The sequence below is a fragment of the Arachis stenosperma genome, chromosome 10 (genome assembly GCF_014773155.1).
Source record: "Arachis stenosperma cultivar V10309 chromosome 10, arast.V10309.gnm1.PFL2, whole genome shotgun sequence".
Classification (NCBI taxonomy): Eukaryota; Viridiplantae; Streptophyta; class Magnoliopsida; order Fabales; family Fabaceae; genus Arachis; species Arachis stenosperma.
Genome location: NC_080386.1, coordinates 131,881,176 through 131,904,506, shown reverse-complemented (window position 1 = coordinate 131,904,506; position 23,331 = coordinate 131,881,176). Strand labels below are relative to the sequence as shown.

Genomic DNA, 23,331 nt, shown 5'->3' with positions numbered 1-23,331 from the left:
CTTCGAGTGTAAACTCACTTCTCCACTTAAGAAAATATCAGAAATTTAAATTTTATTTTATGGATGATATTTATCAACAACAAATTCTTAAATAGAGTTTAGATTTATAATAAATTGGTTCTTGTTCTATTAAATTAAAAATGATAAGAATTATAAATTTAACATGTGAGCATCGTTTAAGTTTTTTCATGTAAGGAGTACATACTTCTTCAACTTGCTATGCTAAGATTTTTTCCAAAACAGAATTCTTGTGCTATCTAGGTCAATGTTTGATTTTGTCAATTCTTTTCTTTAATCATTTCTTTATTCCCTTCTTTATTCCTTTCCTTTAATTCGCCATGAGAGTTCTTTCATGGAATTGTCGTGGTTTGAGAAAACCTCTGACAGTTCATAATCTTAAAGGGATGTATCAATCCCACTCCCTCGACATCTTGTCATTTTACGGATTTGAGGATTGTTGGTCTGACGGGTACATCTAGTGGATTGGCTTTAGCATGGAAAGAGGGCACAACCGTTGAGATTCTTGCTAAAAAAGAGTTTTTCATAGCTTGGATGGGATTCGTTCTACCTAATATACAGAACTTTCCTCTTTTGTACAAGGTTTCTTTGGAAAAGTTTTTATTTTTTTTTCTAAACAAGAGAGCTCAACACAACACAGTGGAACAACAAGCAACCAAACTACAACCATGGTCATAAAGGAAAATAAAATAAAACAAGAAAGCATAATCTCCCTCGTGTCATCTCCGACATAGCTATCAACAACAAAAGGGATCCGAACTACTCCACTCTCTATAACTAATCAAGGATCTCTGGAACACCTCTTCTGGACCACCTTCTATGTTATTAAAAATCCGCATGTTCCTCTCTAGCCAGACATTCCAAGTAACCGCACAGAAGCATATCAACCACTTATGTCGCTCCTTCTTTCTGTTAGCAACGCCTGTCCAACTCAAAAAATGTTCTTTTATTGAGCTCGGGATAGACCACGATCTTCCGAAATCAGAGAGCCATTGACACCACACCTGCCAAGTAAACTCACAACCCAAGAACAAGTGGTGAATATGTTCCACATATCTTTTACATAATACACAAGAGTTGTCTCCATGATTAATAATCCCAAGTCTAACTAGTCTTTCTTTAGTATTTACTCTTCTTATTAAAGCAAACCAATTAAATAGCTCCACTCTTGGTGGAACCAAGCCTTTCCATATGGTTCTGGTGAAACTGTAACTGGTGATATCCTCTGGGAGAGTATCTGACTGCACCACCTGCACAAAAAAGTTAGTTGAAAAAATTCCTTCCTTGTCAAACTTCCAGGCAATTCTGTCATGCTTATCACATGCTAGTTTTACCGGCCTTAAAGACTCATGCAAAAGGTTTACTAATTCCAACTCCCATTGAAGTAAATTTCACCTCCACTGGAAGTTTCAAATCCACCCTATCCCATCCCAAAAGCCACAATCCTCTATGATAGATCCTTTCTGGTTTGAAACAGAGAAAAGTCTCGGAAATCTCATCTTTAGCGGACCACCTTGTAGCCAGACATCTTTCCAGAATCGAGTCCTTCTTCCATCACCCACCTCCATAGACAACACAGCAATCATCTTATCTCTCACATTGCCATCTTTGAGCTGCAGCTGACATATATCCCTCCATGGTCCCCCTCTAGTTGGTAGTGGCTGAGCTGACAACATCATATTGGGATCCAAGTCATAGCAAGAGCAGACAACCTTCTTCCATAAAAGACACTCCTCCTTTGAAAAGCGCCACCTCCACTTGAATAGAAGTGCAGTGTTTCTAATCATTGCATCACCTATCCCCAAGCCACCCTCCTTTTTAGGGGCTTGAACTACTTCCCACTTAACTAGAGCTATACCATTCCTATCTTCCTCCTTGCTCCATAGGAATCTTCTCTGTAACGATATCAACTTTTCTGCCACAGCCCTCGGCATCTTGTACAGGCTTAGGTAGTACACTGGCAGGCTATTCAATACAGACTTAATAAGGACTAACTTACCCGCTTTATTTAGCACCTTAGCCTTCCACAAACTGAGCTTTTCCTCAACCTTACCAATTATCGGTTTCCATGTCTTGACCAATATTGGGTTTGCTCCTAGAGGAATGCCAAGATATCTGACTGGAAGGTTTGCCTTTTTACATCCTAATAGATTGCACATGTTGTCTGTCCAAAGCTGTTCACAATTGATTGGGATTAGACTTGATTTATCGAAGTTAATCGTTAACCCCGACATTATCTCAAAACACCTTAGCAATCTGGCATAGTTCCTGATGGTCTCCTCCTCCGGTGGACAGAATAATATAGTGTCGTCTGCAAATTGGAGATGTGATAACTCTATATTTTCCTTACCAACCAGTAACGGTGAGATTCGTCGGTTCCTAACTGCCTCTCCTATCATCTTTGAAAAAGTTATAATTATGGGTAATTTTAATGATATAGTGAGCCTTGATGAGAAGGAAGGAGAGGGGTTAAAATCAGTTTCATCTATTTCTGAATTTATGAATTTTATTGATGGTGGTGGACTAAAGGACTTGGGTATGATTGGGAGAAGGTTCACCTGGACTAATAGGTGACAAGGGCAGGACCAAATTAGGGAGCGGCTTGACCGTGCACTTGCAAACGGTGAGTGGATGGATTATTTTCTATCAACCTCGCTGTCTCGACTCGCTGAAAATGGTTCAGATCATGCACCTATCCTCCTTGATACAAATCCGATCATAAAAAAATCTAATCGGAGGTTTAAGTTTCAGGAGAGATGGTGTGGTTTAAAAGAAATTCGGATAATTATCACTGAAGCTTGGAAGGAATGGGTGGATGGCTCAACAATGTTTGTTTTGGCTAAAAAATTGAAGCATTGTAGGCACCGTATTATTCAATGGCAGCAGCAGTACAAATCTAATTCGAAGAAGGGTATTGGTGAACTCACATCTTAGCTTGAAATTCTCAGAGAGGAGGGTATTACAGGGGGGAGAACAGATTGAAGCCTTGGAAAATAAACTTGAGGATGCTTACTTTATGGAGGAAAGCTATTAGATGGAGAAATCTCGTGTAAAGTGGCTAAAAGAAGGGGACAAAAATACAAGTTTCTTTCACCAATCATTCCAATCCAGAATCTGGAGAAATAAAATTTAGAAACTGGAAAAGAATGATGGTACATATGCTACCACCTGTGAGAAAATCGCACAAGTAGCTGAAACATACTTCAATGATATCTTCACAAAGATTAACCAAGCTAATCCGACACATGCATTCGAAGATTTTGAAACCAAAGTTTCAGCAACCACAAACAGAAAATTAATTAGACTGGTCAATTTTGATGAGGTAAAACGTGCGGTCTTTAGTGTTCACCCCCAGAGCCCCCCTGGTGATGATGGATTTACGGCTAAATTCTTTCAATTCTACTGGAGTTTAGTAGGGGAGGATGTTTTTAAGGCTGTCCGTAGTTTCTTTGTCAATGGTAAACTACTAAGGAGCTTTAACCATGCACAAATCTGTCTCATTCCTAAGATTTCTTATGCAAATGATATGACACAGGTTAGACCCATCAGCCTTTCCTTAGTTGTGTATAAAATTATTTCTAAAGTACTAGTTCATTGGCTATAGAAATTTATGACTTCATTGATCAGCCCTAATCAAAGTGCCTTCATTAAGGTAGATTGATTTAAGACAATGTCCTAGTCGTTCATGAATGTATGCACTATTTAAAGACAAAGAAGAGGGGCCTATTGAGTGAAATGGCTGTTAAATTGGATATGAGCAAAGCCTATAATCGTGTTGAGTGGCATTTTCTTTGGTTCATTTTGGAGAAGTTGGGATTTGAATCTAGGTAGATTGGTTGGATATAGAAGGTGGTGACTATAGTTTCTTACTCTATTGTTGTTGAAGGTCAACCTTTTGTTTTTTTTAAACCAAATAGAGGTATCCGTCAAGGAGACCCTCTATCTCCATACCTTTTTCTTTTCTGTGCAGAAGGATTGTCCTTTTTGCTAAACAAGACAAAGCCAAACGGTCTCATTGAAGGTATTCAGATCAACCGAAGATGTCCTACTGTTAATAATTTATTGTTTGCGGATGACTCAATCCTTTTTTGCAAAGCGTCAGAAAACAGTTGTGAAAATATTCTCAATCTTCTTTATTTATACAAGGGGTTCAGTGGCCAAAAAGTTAATTTGCATAAATCAGCTATATTCTTTAGTAATAATACTACTCCCGCTACTCGATTACTACTGGCTCAAAAATTAAAAATTGATATTGGTGCACAGGATAAATATTTGGGTCTTCCATCTACAATCCAAAAATAAAAAAAGGCCACCTTCAGAGAAGGGAACGGATCCTCTCCAGTGGAGGAAAAAATTGACACTGTCCCAGTGGAAGATCCCAACCTTTAATAAAATCAACGGTCCTAGTTATAACTATAATTATAATTTTATTTTATTTTTTTAGTACTCTCCCGTTCCAGCTTCTTTTATTTTTATTATCTTCCCGCGCTTCTTTTCACCATCTTCTCTGAAAAATTAAACTTTTGAACTTCTATTATATTCTTCTTTTCAAGTAGTTTATTTTTAATAATATCTTGTGATGCTAATAGAAGGCCATTACAGACTCATTTTGAGGATAACCATTCTTCTCCTTTAACATTGAGGTTTTGTGCTTTTATTCTTATTCTCATTTTCTTTTATCTAATTCTCTTACTCAAGTCTTCTTTTCCAATCATGTGATAATACGTTTAGTTTGACATTAATTTTTTTTCAAGCTATAAATTTTCTGATTGAAAATTAACAAATTGTGCTATATGAGTACTTTTGTTTTTTAATGTTCATGTTCTTGTAATTGAATCTTTAAATTAGTTTTTCTGTTAACAATTAAAAAAACGTACTTTTTAAATATTTTTTCTTTTCATTCTTGTTTTTATTTTAGGATGTGCAACGATTCTTAAATGCCCAAAATATGGATGTAGAATTTGATTGGCTACCTAAATTGGGCAAAACTTTTAACACTGTCGAAGAGGCATGGCAATTTTGGATTGATTATGGTGGGAGGATGGGATTTGGTGTCCGCAAGCAATATTCTAACAAAAATGCAGATGAAAAAATTCTAAGTCTTAGATTCGTCTGTGCCAAAGAAGGTGTTCGTAAATCAGACAAAAGAGATTCTTTGACAGTCATTCTTAGACTTGAAACAAGGACTAATTGTGGTGTAAAATTAGGAATCAGGTATATTAAAGGCATTGAAAAATATGAGATTCATGATTTTTTCAGTGAGCATAATCATCCTTTGCATCTTCCACATACAACTCACATGTTAGCATGTCAACGGAAAATATCTCAGGTTCAAGCTCAAGAAATTGAAATGGCAGATGACTCAGGAATCACACAACGGGCTTCACTTGAATTGATGAGTAGACAAGTTGGTGGAAGAGAAAATATTGGTTATACACGTTTAGACCAAAAAAATTATCTTCGTACCAAAAGAATGAAAAGCATGGCATACGGGGAGGCAGGCAGCTTGTTAGCATATTTTCAACAAGAATCTCTAGAAAATCCATCATTCAGTCATGCTATTCAATTAGATTTAGAAGAACAAATAACGAATATTTTTTGGGCTGATGCAAAATGGTCATGGATTATGAATATTTTGGTGATGTGGTTACTCTTGACACTACATATAGTACTAATAATGCTTGTAGGCCTTTGGCTGTATTTGCAGGATTTAATCACTTTAGAGGGGTAGTGATATTTGGAGCTGCACTTCTTTATGACGAGAGTTCAGATTCATTTGAATGGCTGTTTAGAGAGTTTTTGAAGACACACAAAAACAAGAAGCCTCGAACTATTTTCACAAATCAAGCTGCTGCAATGGCTAATGGTTTGGCTAAGGTAATGCCTGAAACATATCATGCTTTATGTTCTTGGCATTTGATGCAAAATGGCATAAAACATCTTGGTAATTTGATGAAGAATGGTTCTTATTTTCTGCGAGACTTTAAAGCATGTATGTATGAATATGTAGATGAAACTAATTTCAAAGAAGCATGGGATAAATTATTAGATGACTATGATCTTAAGGAAAATAAGTGGTTGATGAACTTGTATAAATTAAAGGAGAAGTGGGCAAGATGCTATATGAACAATGCATTTACTATTGGCATGCGGAGTACACAGCTTAGTGAAAGTTTGAATGCAGATCTCAAAAATTGTATGAAACCAAACCTAAACATCATTCAATTTTTCAATCACTTTGAAAGAGTTGTCAATGATAAGAGATACAATGAGCTACAAGGAGAATTTCAATCCAGACAGAAGTTACCCAGGTTGAAGATGGTAAGTTCACCACTATTGCAACAAGTTTCTGAAGTATATACCTTGCCATTGTTTGATCTTTTTCAAGAGGAGTATGACAAATATTCTGCAGCTTGCATAAGAGAAGTAAATGATAGAGGTTTTGTTTATGAATATGTGGTTGCATTGTGCAATGAGAATAAAGAGTTTAAAGTAACATTTGATCCTTTCTTGAGCTCAATTTCATGTAATTGTAGAAAGTTTGAGACTTTTGGCATTTTGTGTTGTCATGCAATCAAAGTTTTAGATGTTAAAGATATTAAATTACTGCCTGACCAGTATATTTTGAAGAGGTGGACAAGAGGAGCAATGAGGGGATTAGTAAAAGATATGCATGGAAGAATAGTTGAAGAAGATACTTGTCTTACTAGCACACAATGGTTTAAGCAAACCTGTCCTAAGTTAGTAAGAACAGTCACACAAGCCTCTGATTGTAAAGAAGCACGTGTCTTTGTGGAAAAAGCTGTGGAGGAGTTAAGTAAAAAGGTTGATGATATCTGCAAACTAAATTTGGGATTAGAAATCAACGATACTGATTCTTCCCTCCCAATTCAATGTACAAACCTTCAACCCTTAGAAGTCAGAGGTTTGAAAAGAAGAAATGGCGTGAGAAATTTTAGAAGGCGTCCAAAAAGTTGGATTGAAAAACAACCCAAAAATAAGAAGAGTCAAATTAGCAACACTTCACAACAACAAAAACAAGACAAGGTAGAATTATAAATTACGTAGTAAAATAGAGTAGGTGATATGAGTACAATGTTGAGTACTTTAAATTTCTATGTTTTTTTATAAATTGTTTTCTTTATCATGTTATACAGGTCATTAAGCATAATGGTTCAATATCTCAATTAGATGAGCATGGTTTTAATAGGCTATTAATGGTAAATTTTCTTAATTATTTGTAAAATGATATTTATATATTGTTTAACATGATAATTTTTTTTATTGGTGTTTAACATTACTATGATTATCTATAACTAATAGGAACCGTTGGATGTATTTCTTCCACCAAATACATTTGTGAACCATCAAGAAAGTTTATAAAATTTAAGGTAATTTTTAGTTATAAAATATCTCAATAAATAATTACTTAGATTATTGTAAACAAATTAGCATAGTAATACTTTATTTACTTATTTCACTTAATAACGATTTTATATTATTTTTTTTGTAGAATCTTGGATGCATACTAACAGAGCTTTTTGATGCCAAATATGCCAAATATGCTTGGATTACTATTGATTTTGGAAGATATTTGACTGAATTATTGAAATAGAGTTGTAATAGATCTCACAAAAACAGAATAGTGTAAAAGAGAAGAAGAACCTATCATTTATAATTTGTTTTTTGGGATATATTTCTTAACATTTCATATTGTAATTTTACTATTTTGATTGATTTGCCTGATTGGATTTTCGCTAATTCATTTGTTCTGGCAATAATCTACAAAATTGACAATTATATGCAGAATTTGAAAATTACAGAACTCAGATCCTGTCATACCAATTAAAAGCAGTGGATATTTTGCATAACAAAATAATATAATCAAAATTCAATCATCACCACTAAATATGATTAAGGTCTAAATAATGAAAACAGGGTACTACTTGAATGGCCAACATTACAGATAAGTAAAGTTCTCAAATTTTTTATAATTAAATTCTTAAATCATAAGATGATTGTAAGAATAATAAAATTATTTATCTTCTACAAAACTTACAACACATGTCATTCAGAACTTCATTGCTCTTTTTTACTAACTTACAACACATATCATTTAGAACTTCACTGCTCTCCTTTATTTATTTTAAAGTGACACCAAATGCCTAATTCAAAAAACAGAATATTAAAAATAATTTTGTTTGGAAAAAGAAGACAACATTTTTAGAAGCAAACACAAATAAGAAAAAAAATCAAACGAATTGAGTAAAATTGTGTAGAATAGCAAACACAAACTATTGCAATTCAAAGAAAAAGAAAAATAATTTTTTTTATTTTGTCACCCACATCGGTAATAAGACTATTTATATCTCAAATGACCAACCATATAAATTCAAACCAATTATTATCAATAAAAATTATTAATTTAGGAATTTAGTGATTGACAAAGAGAAAGAAGAACGTGAAAATGTATTCAAATCTTAAATTGTACTCGCAAAACTGTTGAAGCAGGAAAAAAGATGACGAATGAAGGTTCTCCTTCTTGTTGTGTTACTGCTGGGGAAGAGAATAGAACGAGTGGACTGTGAAAGTGAAGATAAGAAGAAGAGTTTATAAAATTTCAGAAGAGAGAGCTTTTTCTTGGTGCTATTACTGCGAGAAAAGAATAGACTCGTGAAAAGTGAAATTGAAGAGAAGAAGGGTTTGCAAAATTTGGGAAAGTAATAGTCATAATTATAGTTATAATTAGGACCGTTGATTTTATTAAAGGTTGGGATCTTCCACTGGACAGTGTCAATTTTTTTCTCCACTGGAGAGGATCCGTTCCCTTCAGAGAAATCAAGGACAAGGTGAGGAAGCGAGTTCAAGGGTGGAAAAGAAAACTTCTCTCCTCTGCAGGCAGGCATGTTCTAATCAAAGCTATTAGGGAGGCTATCCCAATTTATTCATTATCATATTTCCATCTTTCTGACACTTTAATTAGGGAGATTCACAACATACTCTCCTAGTTTTGGTGGGGTAAAAAAGGTACAGAGCGAAAAATGGCATGGGTTAGTTGGGATTCTATGACAAGACCGAAATTGAAAGGTGGACTAGGTTTTAAGGACCTAGGGGCTCAAAATTTAGCGCTATTAGCAAAATAATGTTGGAAAGTCTCAGCCACAATCACTCCTATTTAGACTCCTCAAAGGTAAATATTTTCGATACAGTTCTATAATGAATGCAGAGATCGGAACAGTACCTTCGTGGGAGTGGCATAGCATATTGGATGGGCATAAAGTTGTTGAAAAGGGGCTGGTTTGGCGAGTTGGTGATGGATCCAGTATCCGAATCTTCAGTGATCCTTAGCTTGCTCCTCCACATCCTTATGTTGTTTCTTCATCTGAAACTTCTAATCTACAAAATCAATCACTATTGATCCAGTATTTTTTCTGAGGACACTAGTTAGCGTGTGCTAGCAACAACAATTGGGAGTGGAGAAGATAAAATTTATTGGAACCTTAATAAAAGTGATTTGTATGAAGTGAGTACTGGGTACCGTGTGGCTTATGGGTTCTCGCATCCTCCCATTGAATTTTGCCCAGAGATTATGAGACAACGAAATTTGTGGCTAGAATTGCGGAAGCTGAAAATCTCAGGGAAGATTAAGATTTTTCTTTGGAGGGGCTTCCATGAAAAGCTTTCAGTGCTGCAAAAGCTTCATCATCGCATCCCATCGATTCAACCTATCTGCAGAAAATGCCTATAATTTTCAGAAACAATCAATCATTGCATGATGAGTTTGGAAAACTCCAAATTAATATTTGTGATGACTTAACATTATTAAAATTAATTAATTGCAAAAATTATTAATCTAATTTTTTCATTCAACATATATTGATTAAATGATTTTGCTGCAGGTTTATTGGGCCGAAAATTATATAACATGTTGCAAGCCCAATGGAATAATGTTATCTCAGCTTTGTTGAATATTTCCCACACTATGAGGCTGAATTATTTATCTGGGCCAGCTTTACTTATTATTGATATAAGCCCAAAGTTGTTTTATGCATGCTCCAAATCTTATCAGGAAAGCAAATGCTTTTAGTTGGGCCAAAATAAAGTTTATTGGTACCAAGCCCAATGTTGTTAAATGCTTCCATGCTTTGTCCGAATCCATGAGGCATATGAAATGCCTAATTACTTCCAACGGATTCCATTGCTTGCTAAGAATGGATTTCAAATTTAATATGCTAGCTTTGGAACTATGAGAGAGAAATTGACTTTGATTTGATGGGAATCATTATGATTAATGTTGCACGCCACCCAGGGAAGTAAAGCAAGCTATCTTCATTTAATTTTGTTTTTGAATTGCTTTTCTTCACTTTCTCTGTTCTCTCTCATCTCTTTCTTCTTCTCTCTTCGGTTAATACACAGGAAACAATGGCCTCCATGGAAGCTAATGTAAGCTACCGAAAGGAAGGAAGGACAAGCTACAAGTCCATCTCAATGATGGCAAGAAAACAAAAAGTATGTAGTGGCTGAGATAATCACCAAATATGGTTAGATTTGGTGAGTTAATCTCGGATCCTCCATACCCAAAAAGAAAGAAGAAGATTCGGCCAGCAGAAGGATCTTGGAGGCGTGACTTGTCTTCGTTCTGATCAACCACCACAGGGAGTAGCTATAGTGGCGAAGTGATGGTTGAAAGCAGAAGTTGAAGCAGATGAAGTCATCATCATCATGAAGCATCAAGGGCCAGAAATCCATCTTGGAGAGGAAGCCAAGGATGGAGCGCTCGGATTGATGAAGAGTGGTGACCAAGGAAGGACTAGAGGTATTTGCATGTTGGTTTTTGCATGAGTTACCTCTTCTCTCTGTATGGGCCAACCGGTTTTTGTTGAAGGGAAGAAACTGAGCTCGGGTTTGGGTCTCAACTATGAAGGCGTCACTTCTCTATAAAAGAGGTGAACAGTCATGGTTTGATTCAAGGAGTAAGATTTGAGAGTGCAAAGCACAGAGTTCTCAGAGCTTCCTAAGCTAGTAGTTCTCTTCTCCTTCAATGTTTTCTGTTTAGTATTTTTCTGTTTAATTTTGTCATGTCTTGAGTCTCATGGAAAAAGGCAAACAGTGAGGTTTGTAAGAAAAAGCCATAGAGCGGAAAAAGGCAGAGAGTGCAAAATTAAAAGAAAAAGCCATAGATGTCTTAGAGTTCCTTTGTACATCTGTGTTGTGTTTCATGATTCTGTGGGAATCCCCTTGTAAGTTGTTAGCACTTTACAAGTTGTTCTGGATGTTATAGTGAAATTTCATTGTTTGATGGATTGTTGTGATGCTTGCAGCTGAACAGGAAATCTGGGCAAACTGGGTTTGTAAGAAAAAGCCATAGAGCGGAAAAAGGCAGAGAGTGCAAAATTAAAAGAAAAAGCCATAGATGTCTTAGAGTTCCTTTGTACATCTGTGTTGTGTTTCATGATTCTGTGGGAATCCCCTTGTAAGTTGGGTTAGCACTTTACAAGTTGTAATCTGGATGATTATAGTGAAATTCCATCATTGTTGTGATGGAGACTGGATGTAGGCTGCACTGCACTTAATGTCTCATGTCCAAGTGACGTGACGAGACAAAATGAAAATGTCTCGTGACTAGGGACGAGATAAAACAGAAAAGTCTCATCTAAAGTCCAGCAAGAGTCAGCAAGCAAAAAGGCTAAGATTCAACCCCCCCTTCTCTTAGCCACTGAAACCATCAATTGGTATCAGAGCTTGGTCTCAAAGAGATCAAGCTTTGCAGCTTGGAGTAAAGATCCTAATGGCGGAAAGCAGTGGCACAAATGTGGTGTCTTATAATCTGACAGAAGGACAATCAAGCAACAGACCTCCTCTTTTCAATAAAAATTATACCTATTGGAAGGAAAGGATGAAGATATTTGTACAAGCTGTAGATTACAGACTTTGGAAGATCATCTTGGAGGTCCTAAATTTCCACTACCACAAATGCTCAAGGAGTAACCTCCTTAAGCCGGAAGCAAGCTGGACCGAGGAAGATAGGAAGAAGGTGGAGTTAAATGCCAAGGCAACCAATCTGCTCAATTGTGCTATCAGCTTTGAGGAGTACCGACGAGTATCACGATGCACAACGGCAAAGGAAATCTGGGACAAGTTGCAAATCACTCATGAAGGAACTCCATTGTAAAAAGACTCGGACAGACATGTTAAACAGGGAATATGAAATGTTTACAATGAAGGAAGGAGAGTCCATCGATGAACTGTTCGAACGGTTCAATGCCATCACTATTGGCTTAGATGCTCTTGGAATCACATTCAGAATCTGTGCTAGTGAGAAGAGTGTTGAGGTGTCTCACAAAAGAGTGGGAAACAAAAGCCCTAATTATTTCTGATAGTAGCAACTTAGATTCCATGACACTTGATGATTTGAGAGGAAACTTACTTGCTTTTGAAAACTCCTATTTGAAAAAAGATTCAAAAAAGAAAGGAATTGCATTTTCTTCTGTGACTAACCCTCTGGATGATGAATCCAGTGATAACTCTTCTGAAAATGAGTTTGTGTTGTTTGCAAAAAAATTCAGGAAAATGGCAAAGCTCAAAGGCAAAGGCGGCAGCTCCAGGAGGACGAAGAAAGATCTTAGCAAAGTAACCTGTTTCAACTGCAAGGAATTAGGGCACTTCAAATCTGACTGTCCCAAATTGAAGAAGGAAGAAAAGCCAAGAAAAGGAAAGAAGAAAGGACTAATGGCTTCATGGGAAGAGTTGGAAAATGACTCAGATGATGATGATGAGAAATCAGAAACCAAGTCCCAACAGTGCCTTATGGCAGATCATGTAGATCAGGTAGTCTTTCATAACCCTAACACTGAAGATCTTCATCTTATGATAGACCACCTTTCTGAAAAAATAAGATGCTTTCTGTTGGAAAATCAAGAACTTGAACAACAAGTCACCATTCTTCAAGCTGAAAACAGTTTTCTAAAAGAAAAAGTAAGAGAGGCCGAAACTGTTTGTGATCTCGTTGAAGAGAATAAGCAGTTAAGAGCCCAAATTAAAAGTTGTGAAAGTGATCATTCAGTTCTTGCATATGTGAATTGTTTTAAGCAAAATGAAGAGTTACTTAAAGAGGTTAACAGACTTAAAGAAGACTTAGCCAAGTTCACCCAAAGTTCTGAAAATTTAAATCAAATCTTGGCTAGTCAGAAACCTCTTTATGATAAAGCTGGTTTGGGTTTTTATAAATCTGAAAAATCACATTTTGAAAACATTGCTTCATCTTCAAATGATGCAAAGTATCAAGACCCAACTTGTTTTAACAAAACAGCAACTCCAAGATTTTGTAGACTATGCAATCGAAATGGACACTTTCCCATTCAATGTTTCTTTGGTGAAAGAATGATTGGTGACAAGGTTTATAAAGTTGTTTTTGATTACAATGGCTTAGGACATAGAAGATGGTTTAACGTTAAAGGATCCAAAAAGATTTGGATACCTAAGGGTTCTTAAGCATTGTTTTGCAGGTGTGCCTAGCATCCAAAAGAAAAGAGAACACATGGTACATGGATAGCGGATGCTCTAGGCATATGACCGGAAAGACAGCCTTCTTCATAAAGCTTGATGAATATGATGGAGGATTTGTCACATTCGGTGATGATGCTAAAGGAAAAATAGTTGCTGTTGGGAAAGTGGGTAAAAATCTCTCATCTTGTATAAATGATGTCCTTCTTGTACATGGATTAAAACATAACTTGCTTAGTGTTAGTCAATTGTGTGATTTGGGTTTTGAAGTTATTTTCAAGAAATTTGTTTGCTTAGTGGTTTGTGAGAAAACTGGGGATGTTCTTTTTGAAGCTAAAAGATGTAATAATGTGTATGGATTAACTCTTGAGGATTTAAAGGAACAAAATGTAACATGCTTTACCTCTCTTGAATCTGAAAAATGGCTTTGGCATAGAAAGTTGGGTCATGCTAGCATGTACCAAATTTCTAAGCTAGTTAAAAAGAATTTGGTTAGAGGAATTCCAAACATCAAGTTTGATAAGGATCTTACTTGTGATGCTTGCCAATTGGGCAAACAAGTAAAATCCTCTTTTAAATCAAAAGATGGAATATCAACCAAAAGGCCATTGGAAATGTTACATATTGATCTTTTTGGTCCTACTAGAACTCAAAGTTTAGGAGGTAAACACTATGGTCTTGTGGTGGTTGATGATTACTCTAGATTTGGTTGGGTACTCTTCCTTGCTCATAAGAATGATGCATTTTATGCCTTCTCCACCCTTTGTAAGAAAATTCAAAATGAAAAGGATTTGAAAATTGCCCATTTGAGAAGTGATCACGGAAGAGAATTTGAAAATCAAGATTTTGAAAAATTCTGTGATGACTTAGGGATTTCTCATAATTTTTCATGCCCTAGAACCCCCCAACAAAATGGGGTGGTTGAAAGAAGGAATCGAAGCCTTCAAGAAATGACTAGGGCCATGCTATGTGATAATGAAATTCCCAAATTTTTATGGGCTGAAGCTGTGAATACAGCATGTTATATTTTGAATAGAACAATCATTAGAAAAGGATTAAAGAAAACTCCTTATGAGCTATGGAAAGGAACCCCTCCAAATCTTAAGTATTTTCATGTTTTTGGATGTAAATGCTTTGTACTTAACAATAAAGAAAACCTTGGAAAATTTGATCCAAAATCATATGAAGGAATGTTTGTTGGATATTCCACCACAAGCAAGGCTTATAGAGTTTATCTCAAAGAGCATAGGACCATAGAGGAATCCATACACGTTACCTTCTGTGATTCTAACTTAATTCCCAGTATTGTAAAGGAAAATGATTCAGATTGTGAAGAGGAAGGAACAAGTAGAGGAAATTCCAAAACTATGGAAAATGAAGAATCTGTCAGCCCTGTTTTATCTCGTCAGATTGAAGGAGAAACTTCCATTTTGTCTCCTGAGCAGACACGAGAAACTGGAACAGTGAGACCATCAGAAGTACATCAAAGTTCAACACCTGTCCGAAAGCCCAGAGAATGGAAGTCCATGAGGGGCTATCCTCATGATTTCATCATTGGTGATCCCTCTCAAGGTGTAACCACAAGATCCTCCACCAAAAGGCAAACCGAATCTAGCAACTTTGCTCTCTTGTCACAATTGGAGCCCAACAATGTCAAACAAGCTCTTGAAGATCCATCATGGGTCAAGGCCATGCAAGAGGAGCTTGCTCAATTTGACAAGAATAAGGTTTGGAATTTAGTACCTCATCCGGATGGTAAGAAGGTAACGGGTACTAAGTGGGTTTTCAAAAATAAACTTGGGGAAGATGGACAAGTTGTTCGTAACAAGGCTAGATTAGTGGCCCAAGGTTACGATCAAGAAGAGGGAATAGATTTTGATGAGTCTTTTGCTCCGGTAGCTAGAATGGAAGCAATTAGGTTGCTTCTTGCCTATGCTGCCCATAAAGGTTTTAAAATGTTTCAAATGGATGTTAAATGTGCTTTCCTTAATGGCTTTATTGATAGAGAAGTGTATGTGGCTCAACCCCCGGTTTTGAACATAAAGATTTTCCTAATCATGTTTTTAAACTTTCAAAGGCTCTTTATGGCCTTAGACAAGCTCCTAGAGCTTGGTATGAAAGGCTTAGTGCCTTCTTATTAGAAAATCATTTTCAAAGGGGAACCACCGACACTACTTTGTTCATTAAAGTTTCTAATGACGACATTCTTCTTGTTCAAGTTTATGTGGATGATATTGTGTTTGGATCAGCCAATGAGACCTTGTGTGAAGAGTTTGGAAAACTCATGACTAGTGAGTTTGAAATGAGTTTAATGGGAGAGCTAACCTTCTTTCTTGGCCTCCAAATTAAACAAACTCCTAGTGGTACATTTATTCACCAAGGCAAGTATGCAAAAGAATTAATAAAGAAATTTGGTTTAGAAAATTCCAAACCAATGGGAACACCAATGCATCCTAACACTAAACTTGATAAAGATGATGATGGCCTAGATGTGGATGAGACACGGTATAGAGGAATGATCGGTTCACTAATGTATCTTACATCCTCTAGACCGGATATTGTTCAAAGTGTGGGTGTATGTTCAAGATTTCAATCTCACCCAAAAGAATCCCACTTAACGGCTGTTAAACGTATCATTAGATACATTAAGGGAACATGTGATTATGGTTTATGGTATCCAAAATCTGATGATTTTTGTGCAGTAGGGTTTTGTGATGCAGATTATGCGGGAGATCGAGTGGATAGAAGGAGTACTTCGGGCATGTGTTGCTTCCTTGGAAGCTCACTCAACATGTGGTCAAGTAAGAAACAAGCCACAGTGGCTCTATCCACGGCTGAAGCTGAATATATATCCGCATCTGCTTGTTGTTCTCAATTAATTTGGTTAAAAACTCAATTGGAAGATTACAAATTAAAGATCAATAGCATACCCTTATTTTGTGATAACATGAGTGCAATAAATATTTCAAAAAATCCTGTTTTGCACTCAAGAACAAAGCACATTGAAATTAAATATCATTTCATTAGAGAACATGTGCAAAAGGGAACTATTGATATTCAATTTGTAAAATCTGAAGACCAAATTGCTGATATTTTTACAAAACCCTTATGTGAAGACAGATTCTGCACCTTAAGAAACAGTTTGGGAATGATAGAATTAAGTTCTGTTAAAAATTTGTGAATTTTTTTATTCTGTTTGGTTTTGGCTCGCAGGAAAACAGGAGACAAATTTCAGGATGTGTTGAATGGGCCATGATTCAGGGGGAGGCTGCGCAGACTTTAATGGGCCCACATAATCAAGTTTGACCCCTCATTGAATTTTTAATGACTCCTCACTTTATGATGATCAAATCTTTTGGGTGTCATTTCAAATCTCATTGGAAGTAGTTAATGTCAAATCAAATCTTTCTCTCTCCAACTAATCCCTTGATTCAAGGAATCTTCTTTTCAAACTCTTGGGAAACCACCTTGGGTATTAACCGCACATAATGATCATTAACCACTCCCATCATGTCTCTCCAATCAACATTTAATGCACCCTTAACCTCCCTCCACTTCTCACCTTCGGCCAACCCTTCTTCTTCCACCACCATTGTCTCTCTCCATAATGAAAAAGAAAACCGCTTCAAGAAAAAGTGGAAGAATCAATCTCTCTCAAAAACCGTTCACTCCACAAACACACACTCATATTCACATTCACTCTACATCCTCTTCCTCTCCCTCTCAATCGGCCAAACCAACATCCACCATGAGAAAGAAGATTGCTCACAAGAGTTCTGGCCGTGGCAAAAATAAGGAGCCCAGTGTTGATAAAGAGTCGTCTCAGACATCACCCGTTCCATCTCCACCACCGCGATCACCCAAAAGGGCTACACCAACACCATCAAGAAAAAGCTCTCAGAAGCCCAAAGGTTTCGTGTTGCATGAAACCAGGGAACCAGCGAATCTTGAGTCACTGGAATTCAAAAATAGGTTTCACAAGCCTCATTCTCATTTTGATCCATCCAGATTCCTGACATGTGCATTTTATGAATTCCATCAAGAAATTCTGGAAAAGAGGCATATCTGTCTTTCCTACCTGGTGAACCTTGATTATCTGTCAACAAAAGGAATTATCTTGCAACCTCTGTTCGATAACCTCAAGTGGACACCTCTGTTGCACATTCACAAGATGGTATACCCAAAACTGGTTCGGCAATTTTATGCGAACCTCAGAATGATTGATGGTGCTCTCCATTCTTATGTGAAACGTGTGCACATGGTTCTGAACTCAGAAACCCTGGGTGCAGCCCTCGGGTACACAGACGAGGGACCCAAAGCATACATGAATGACAAATGGGATGATCATGTTGGGATCAGTTACAAACAGGTTCTCAGCCATATTTGTGCAAACATGTCTGGATTAGATGGCACGGTCCCTACTCATAAAGCTCTTGGACCAACAAATTCATTGCTGCATCGCATCATTACCCACATTTTAACTCCGCAGAGTGGTTCTCACAATAGGGTAACTGTATCTGATTCTTTAATCATTTTTGCCCTTGTTACTTCTACTCCTATTTCATTCGCTTATCTTATGATCAGACATATGTGGGACTGTGTAAGAAGTACCAAAAAGGCAAATTTGCCTTATGGAATGTTTCTCACGTGTGTTTTTGAGTACTATAAGGTAGATTTAACAAATGAATCTGTGGAAAACAAAACTTCCATGATCAAGGGTGGTGGTGCGGTAAAAGGGACAAAGAGCAAGAAACCGATGCCTATGGACAGTGATCTAGAAAGCCAGTTTAAATCTTCTAAGGCAACTGAGTCATCAAGGGAAATCCTCACCGAATTCTCTAACATGTCCACTCTCATGATTCAATTCCATAAAGCTGCTCGAAAGCTAGCCTATGAAAATGAACGTGCCTGGGGCAGATGCAAAGAGCGAGTGGGTATGATGCTGGAAAATCTGGAAAAGGATTTGGGTGCTGGCAGTGAAGAAGATGCTGCAGATTCTGATTACAATCTGTCTGATGATTAGTATTTATTTTATCTTACTTGATATTGGCTTAAGTAGGCTCAATCCTTTTTTTGTTTTTTTTTGTATGAGCGTAACTTCAAACTCCCTGCTCTGTGATACTGTCAAACACTCATGTTATTTTGCTGTCTTATTATGTTTATACTGTGGTATCCTTCATATTTTGTGCAGGTATTCCCCCTATGATGACAAAAGGGGGAGGAAAATAAGTTTCCAAAATTGAAAATGGAAACAAAGAAAAACAAGGGAAAAGAAGAATAGGAACAGAGATGAAATAGGAACAGAGATGAAATTTTCAAATTGATCTCTCTTGTTCAAAAGATGCATATTTGGCTTATCATGTTTTGATTTGGCATCTGGTTTACTGAATTTGGCTTATCATGTTTTGATTTGGCATCTGGTTTATAGTTATGCTTTATTTTTATGCCTGGCTGTTGATTAATTATTGATAGCCTTATTGTCTTGAAAAGGTATTTTTGGCAGTTTCTTTAAATTGTATAAAGCATCAAAAAAAAAAAAAACTGCCTTATTTTGCTTTACAAATATGTTCCTTATGTTATGTCACTCTGATATGTTGAACAGGAAATATTTTTTGGTTTGTAATTAGTTTGAGCAGAAAATCAATTATGATAACAAATAAGTTTTTGATTATCACTAAACTCTGCTCATAAATCAAGCATTCAACATTCTCAAATAAATATGTTGAATAACATTGTTATTTTGAAGCTTGATTAAATTGTTACAGGTTTATGCTTCCCTTGGTAAAAGTGGCACATATTAAGGGGGAGCCATGTAACATTTCAAAAGGGAAGAAATTCAATCCTCAAAGGGAGTACCTGTACTCTAATCTTTAATTTCTTTCCATTTCAATTTTAATAATGTTTGTCATCAAGGGGGAGATTGATGAGTTTGGAAAACTCCAAATTAATATTTGTGATGACTTAACATTATTAAAATTAATTAATTGCAAAAATTATTAATCTAATTTTTTCATTCAACATATATTGATTAAATGATTTTGCTGCAGGTTTATTGGGCCGAAAATTATATAACATGTTGCAAGCCCAATGGAATAATGTTATCTCAGCTTTGTTGAATATTTCCCACACTATGAGGCTGAATTATTTATCTGGGCCAGCTTTACTTATTATTGATATAAGCCCAAAGTTGTTTTATGCATGCTCCAAATCTTATCAGGAAAGCAAATGCTTTTAGTTGGGCCAAAATAAAGTTTATTGGTACCAAGCCCAATGTTGTTAAATGCTTCCATGCTTTGTCCGAATCCATGAGGCATATGAAATGCCTAATTACTTCCAACGGATTCCATTGCTTGCTAAGAATGGATTTCAAATTTAATATGCTAGCTTTGGAACTATGAGAGAGAAATTGACTTTGATTTGATGGGAATCATTATGATTAATGTTGCACGCCACCCAGGGAAGTAAAAGCAAGCTATCTTCATTTAATTTGTTTTTGAATTGCTTTTCTTCACTTTCTCTGTTCTCTCTCATCTCTTTCTTCTTCTCTCTTCGGTTAATACACAGGAAACAATGGCCTCCATGGAAGCTAATGTAAGCTACCGAAAGGAAGGAAGGACAAGCTACAAGTCCATCTCAATGATGGCAAGAAAACAAAAAGTATGTAGTGGCTGAGATAATCACCAAATATGGTTAGATTTGGTGAGTTAATCTCGGATCCTCCATACCCAAAAAGAAAGAAGAAGATTCGGCCAGCAGAAGGATCTTGGAGGCGTGACTTGTCTTCGTTTCTGATCAACCACCACAGGGAGTAGCTATAGTGGCGAAGTGATGGTTGAAAGCAGAAGTTGAAGCAGATGAAGTCATCATCATCATGAAGCATCAAGGGCCAGAAATCCATCTTGGAGAGGAAGCCAAGGATGGAGCGCTCGGATTGATGAAGAGTGGTGACCAAGGAAGGACTAGAGGTATTTGCATGTTGGTTTTTGCATGAGTTACCTCTTCTCTCTGTATGGGCCAACCGGTTTTTGTTGAAGGGAAGAAACTGAGCTCGGGTTTGGGTCTCAACTATGAAGGCGTCACTTCTCTATAAAAGAGGTGAACAGTCATGGTTTGATTCAAGGAGTAAGATTTGAGAGTGCAAAGCACAGAGTTCTCAGAGCTTCCTAAGCTAGTAGTTCTCTTCTCCTTCAATGTTTTCTGTTTAGTATTTTTCTGTTTAATTTTGTCATGTCTTGAGTCTCATGGAAAAAGGCAAACAGTGAGGTTTGTAAGAAAAAGCCATAGAGCGGAAAAAGGCAGAGAGTGCAAAATTAAAAGAAAAAGCCATAGATGTCTTAGAGTTCCTTTGTACATCTGTGTTGTGTTTCATGATTCTGTGGGAATCCCCTTGTAAGTTGGGTTAGCACTTTACAAGTTGTAATCTGGATGATTATAGTGAAATTCCATCATTGTTGTGATGGAGACTGGATGTAGGCTGCACTGCACTTAGCAGCTGAACCAGGATATATCTGGGCGTTATCTTCTCTCTCTCTCTCCTACCTCAATTCTGTTTTTATTGTTCAAGATGCAACATCAGAAATGTCTCATGCCAAGTGACGAGACAAAATGAAAATGTCTCGTGACTAGGGACGAGATAAAACAGAAAAGTCTCATCTAAAGTCCAGCAAGAGTCAGCAAGCAAAAAGGGGCTAAGATTCAACCCCCCCTTCTCTTAGCCACTGAAACCATCATTGCATATTTCGTTGTGTAAAATCAAAGAAAATTTGGTAAAAAAATGGGCTTACAAGCTATTAGAAGGAGCACTGAAGACTCTAATTTCTATATTAAGTGAAACTTGCATTGAGACTGGGAGCCTTGCGTACCCAACCCAATAGCTCGTCATAGAGAATGATGATGGTGATTTTGAATGGGTCCTTATGGAAGGCTAAGAATAGGTTCATCTTTGATAATGTATCAACTAGTGTGGAAGAGATAATGACGTGGCTTTAAAGCTGTAGAAAGAATTTCAACAAATTTTTACTTTCTAATCGATGAGCACTTTATTTTTTATCTCTCTTATTAGATTATTATATGATGTTACCTCTATAGTAGAGTATTGGGAGTTTCCAATTTCTTTTATTTGTCCCATATATAAACACCTATATATTTCTTTTATTTTATGAATAGAATTATCTAACTTTAAAAAAAAATAATATACTAAAGAGTCAATAACATTTAATTTTAATATATAAATAAAATTAATTTACTAACAATCACTAATATAAATTTTTTTTTATTATGGAGCTTTAAATAATAATTAATATATAAAATTTGAAATTTATTTATAAAAAGAAAATAAAAAAATAAGTGTAATAAAAAGATTTTAGTTATATTTTTTTAACATAAAAAATGAGTTAACAAATAATTTATATCACCTATTATATTAATTATTTGTGTTAAATTTAATTATAAGATAATATTAAATTTATTTAAATTTTTTTAAAATAAAAATAAAATATTTAAAACATTAAAAATCAAACTAAAATTTTTTGATCCAAACATTGGACGTTAGAATAAAACGTTATCCAAACATTAAAGATATGGTCTTCATGTGTACTTCTGTGTTGCCATATTCATGGAAAATTTGTGTTTCAATCAGCAAACTATAAACGTGTATCTCCTGCCCATATCTCCTATGACCTAGACATTAACCAAACAATCAAACATTACTCTTATTTTTAGGATTTTTTATTTACTAATTTAAATTGTCATACATAATTTTACTTTTTTAAATATTTAATTATATTTTCGTTAGTAAAAAAAAAAAACAAAAATTATAATATTTACGTTGATACTAATAATGAAAATAATACTGAATCTTTTTTGAATAAATAAATATATATTTTTTTAGGTGAACTAAATATTTTATTTTAGTTAAATAAAAAAAAGCCTATTTTCAGCGGACTTGAAACAAAAAATATAGCCAAAAAAATATTTGAGGAAATAATATATTGTCAAAAGACTTAATCGTAGTAAGAACTAATATGAAAGTTAAAAGTTAAAACACAGTGAAAACTCTTATGGTGGTTATGTTGAATATTAAATGTAAACAAGTCTTGTTCAAACTATAATAAACCTCTCGTGTGATTTTCTTATTCTTTAAATTCTGTGATTTTTATATTGTTTTAGATTTTTCTATATATCTTTAACTATATTTTATATTGAGTTTTTTATATATCTAAATTAACCTTATTATTTGAATAGTTGAGTTTTCTTAGAAAATGTGATAGATGACTATTATCTTATTTTTGTTTATATTATTTGACCATTAAGTTGCAATTTTTTCTGGATATTTAATTTACCATATGGATATGATGATGACCTCGTGTTCATTATTTGACTTTCCTCTTATGCATTAAGTTTCATTTAACTTAATTAATTCATGACTTATCAACCATCTAATCTAATAATAACTGCCGTACTTTCATATACTAGTAACATTGAAAAATACATGACTTTTTTTTTATTAATTACAAATTAAAGTCCAACCAAGTAAAATTTTTTCGTCCATCACATATGGATAAACTTCTTTAATTGAAAAAAAAATGGAATGTTTAATTTTTCTTCCTCCAAATATACAATAATTTTTCACTCTCAGTCTGCACAAAGAATTATTCATGGCTTAATTTCATGAATAAATATAATGAATAAATGAAAATAATTAAATTAAATGAAATTACTAACAACACGTGGAGGCTTCATACATTTTTATTATAACATGTATTATGTCACAAATTAATTGTGTAATACAGATTTTATAATGGGAAGAAC

At 35.4% G+C, this 23,331-nt stretch overlaps 1 protein-coding gene across 1 annotated transcript; it reads left to right on the top strand.

Moving 5' to 3' along the window:
* Positions 1-5,631: 5,631 nt before the first annotated feature.
* LOC130957778 (protein FAR1-RELATED SEQUENCE 5-like) lies at positions 5,632-7,633 on the top strand. Its single transcript, XM_057884622.1, has 3 exons — positions 5,632-7,065; positions 7,176-7,238; positions 7,532-7,633. The coding sequence occupies exons 1-3, from the start codon at positions 5,632-5,634 to the stop codon at positions 7,631-7,633; spliced, it is 1,599 nt and encodes a 532-aa protein (XP_057740605.1).
* The last annotated feature ends 15,698 nt before the right edge of the window (positions 7,634-23,331 follow it).

Excerpts from the sequence above, each read along its gene's own strand:
- LOC130957778 (XM_057884622.1), top strand. The coding sequence starts at position 5,632 with ATGGTCATGGATTATGAATATTTTGGTGATGTGGTTACTCTTGACACT. Across the intron at positions 7,066-7,175 it reads AACAACAAAAACAAGACAAG|GTCATTAAGCATAATGGTTC; the intron begins GTAGAATTATAA and ends CATGTTATACAG. Across the intron at positions 7,239-7,531 it reads GTTTTAATAGGCTATTAATG|AATCTTGGATGCATACTAAC; the intron begins GTAAATTTTCTT and ends TTTTTTTTGTAG.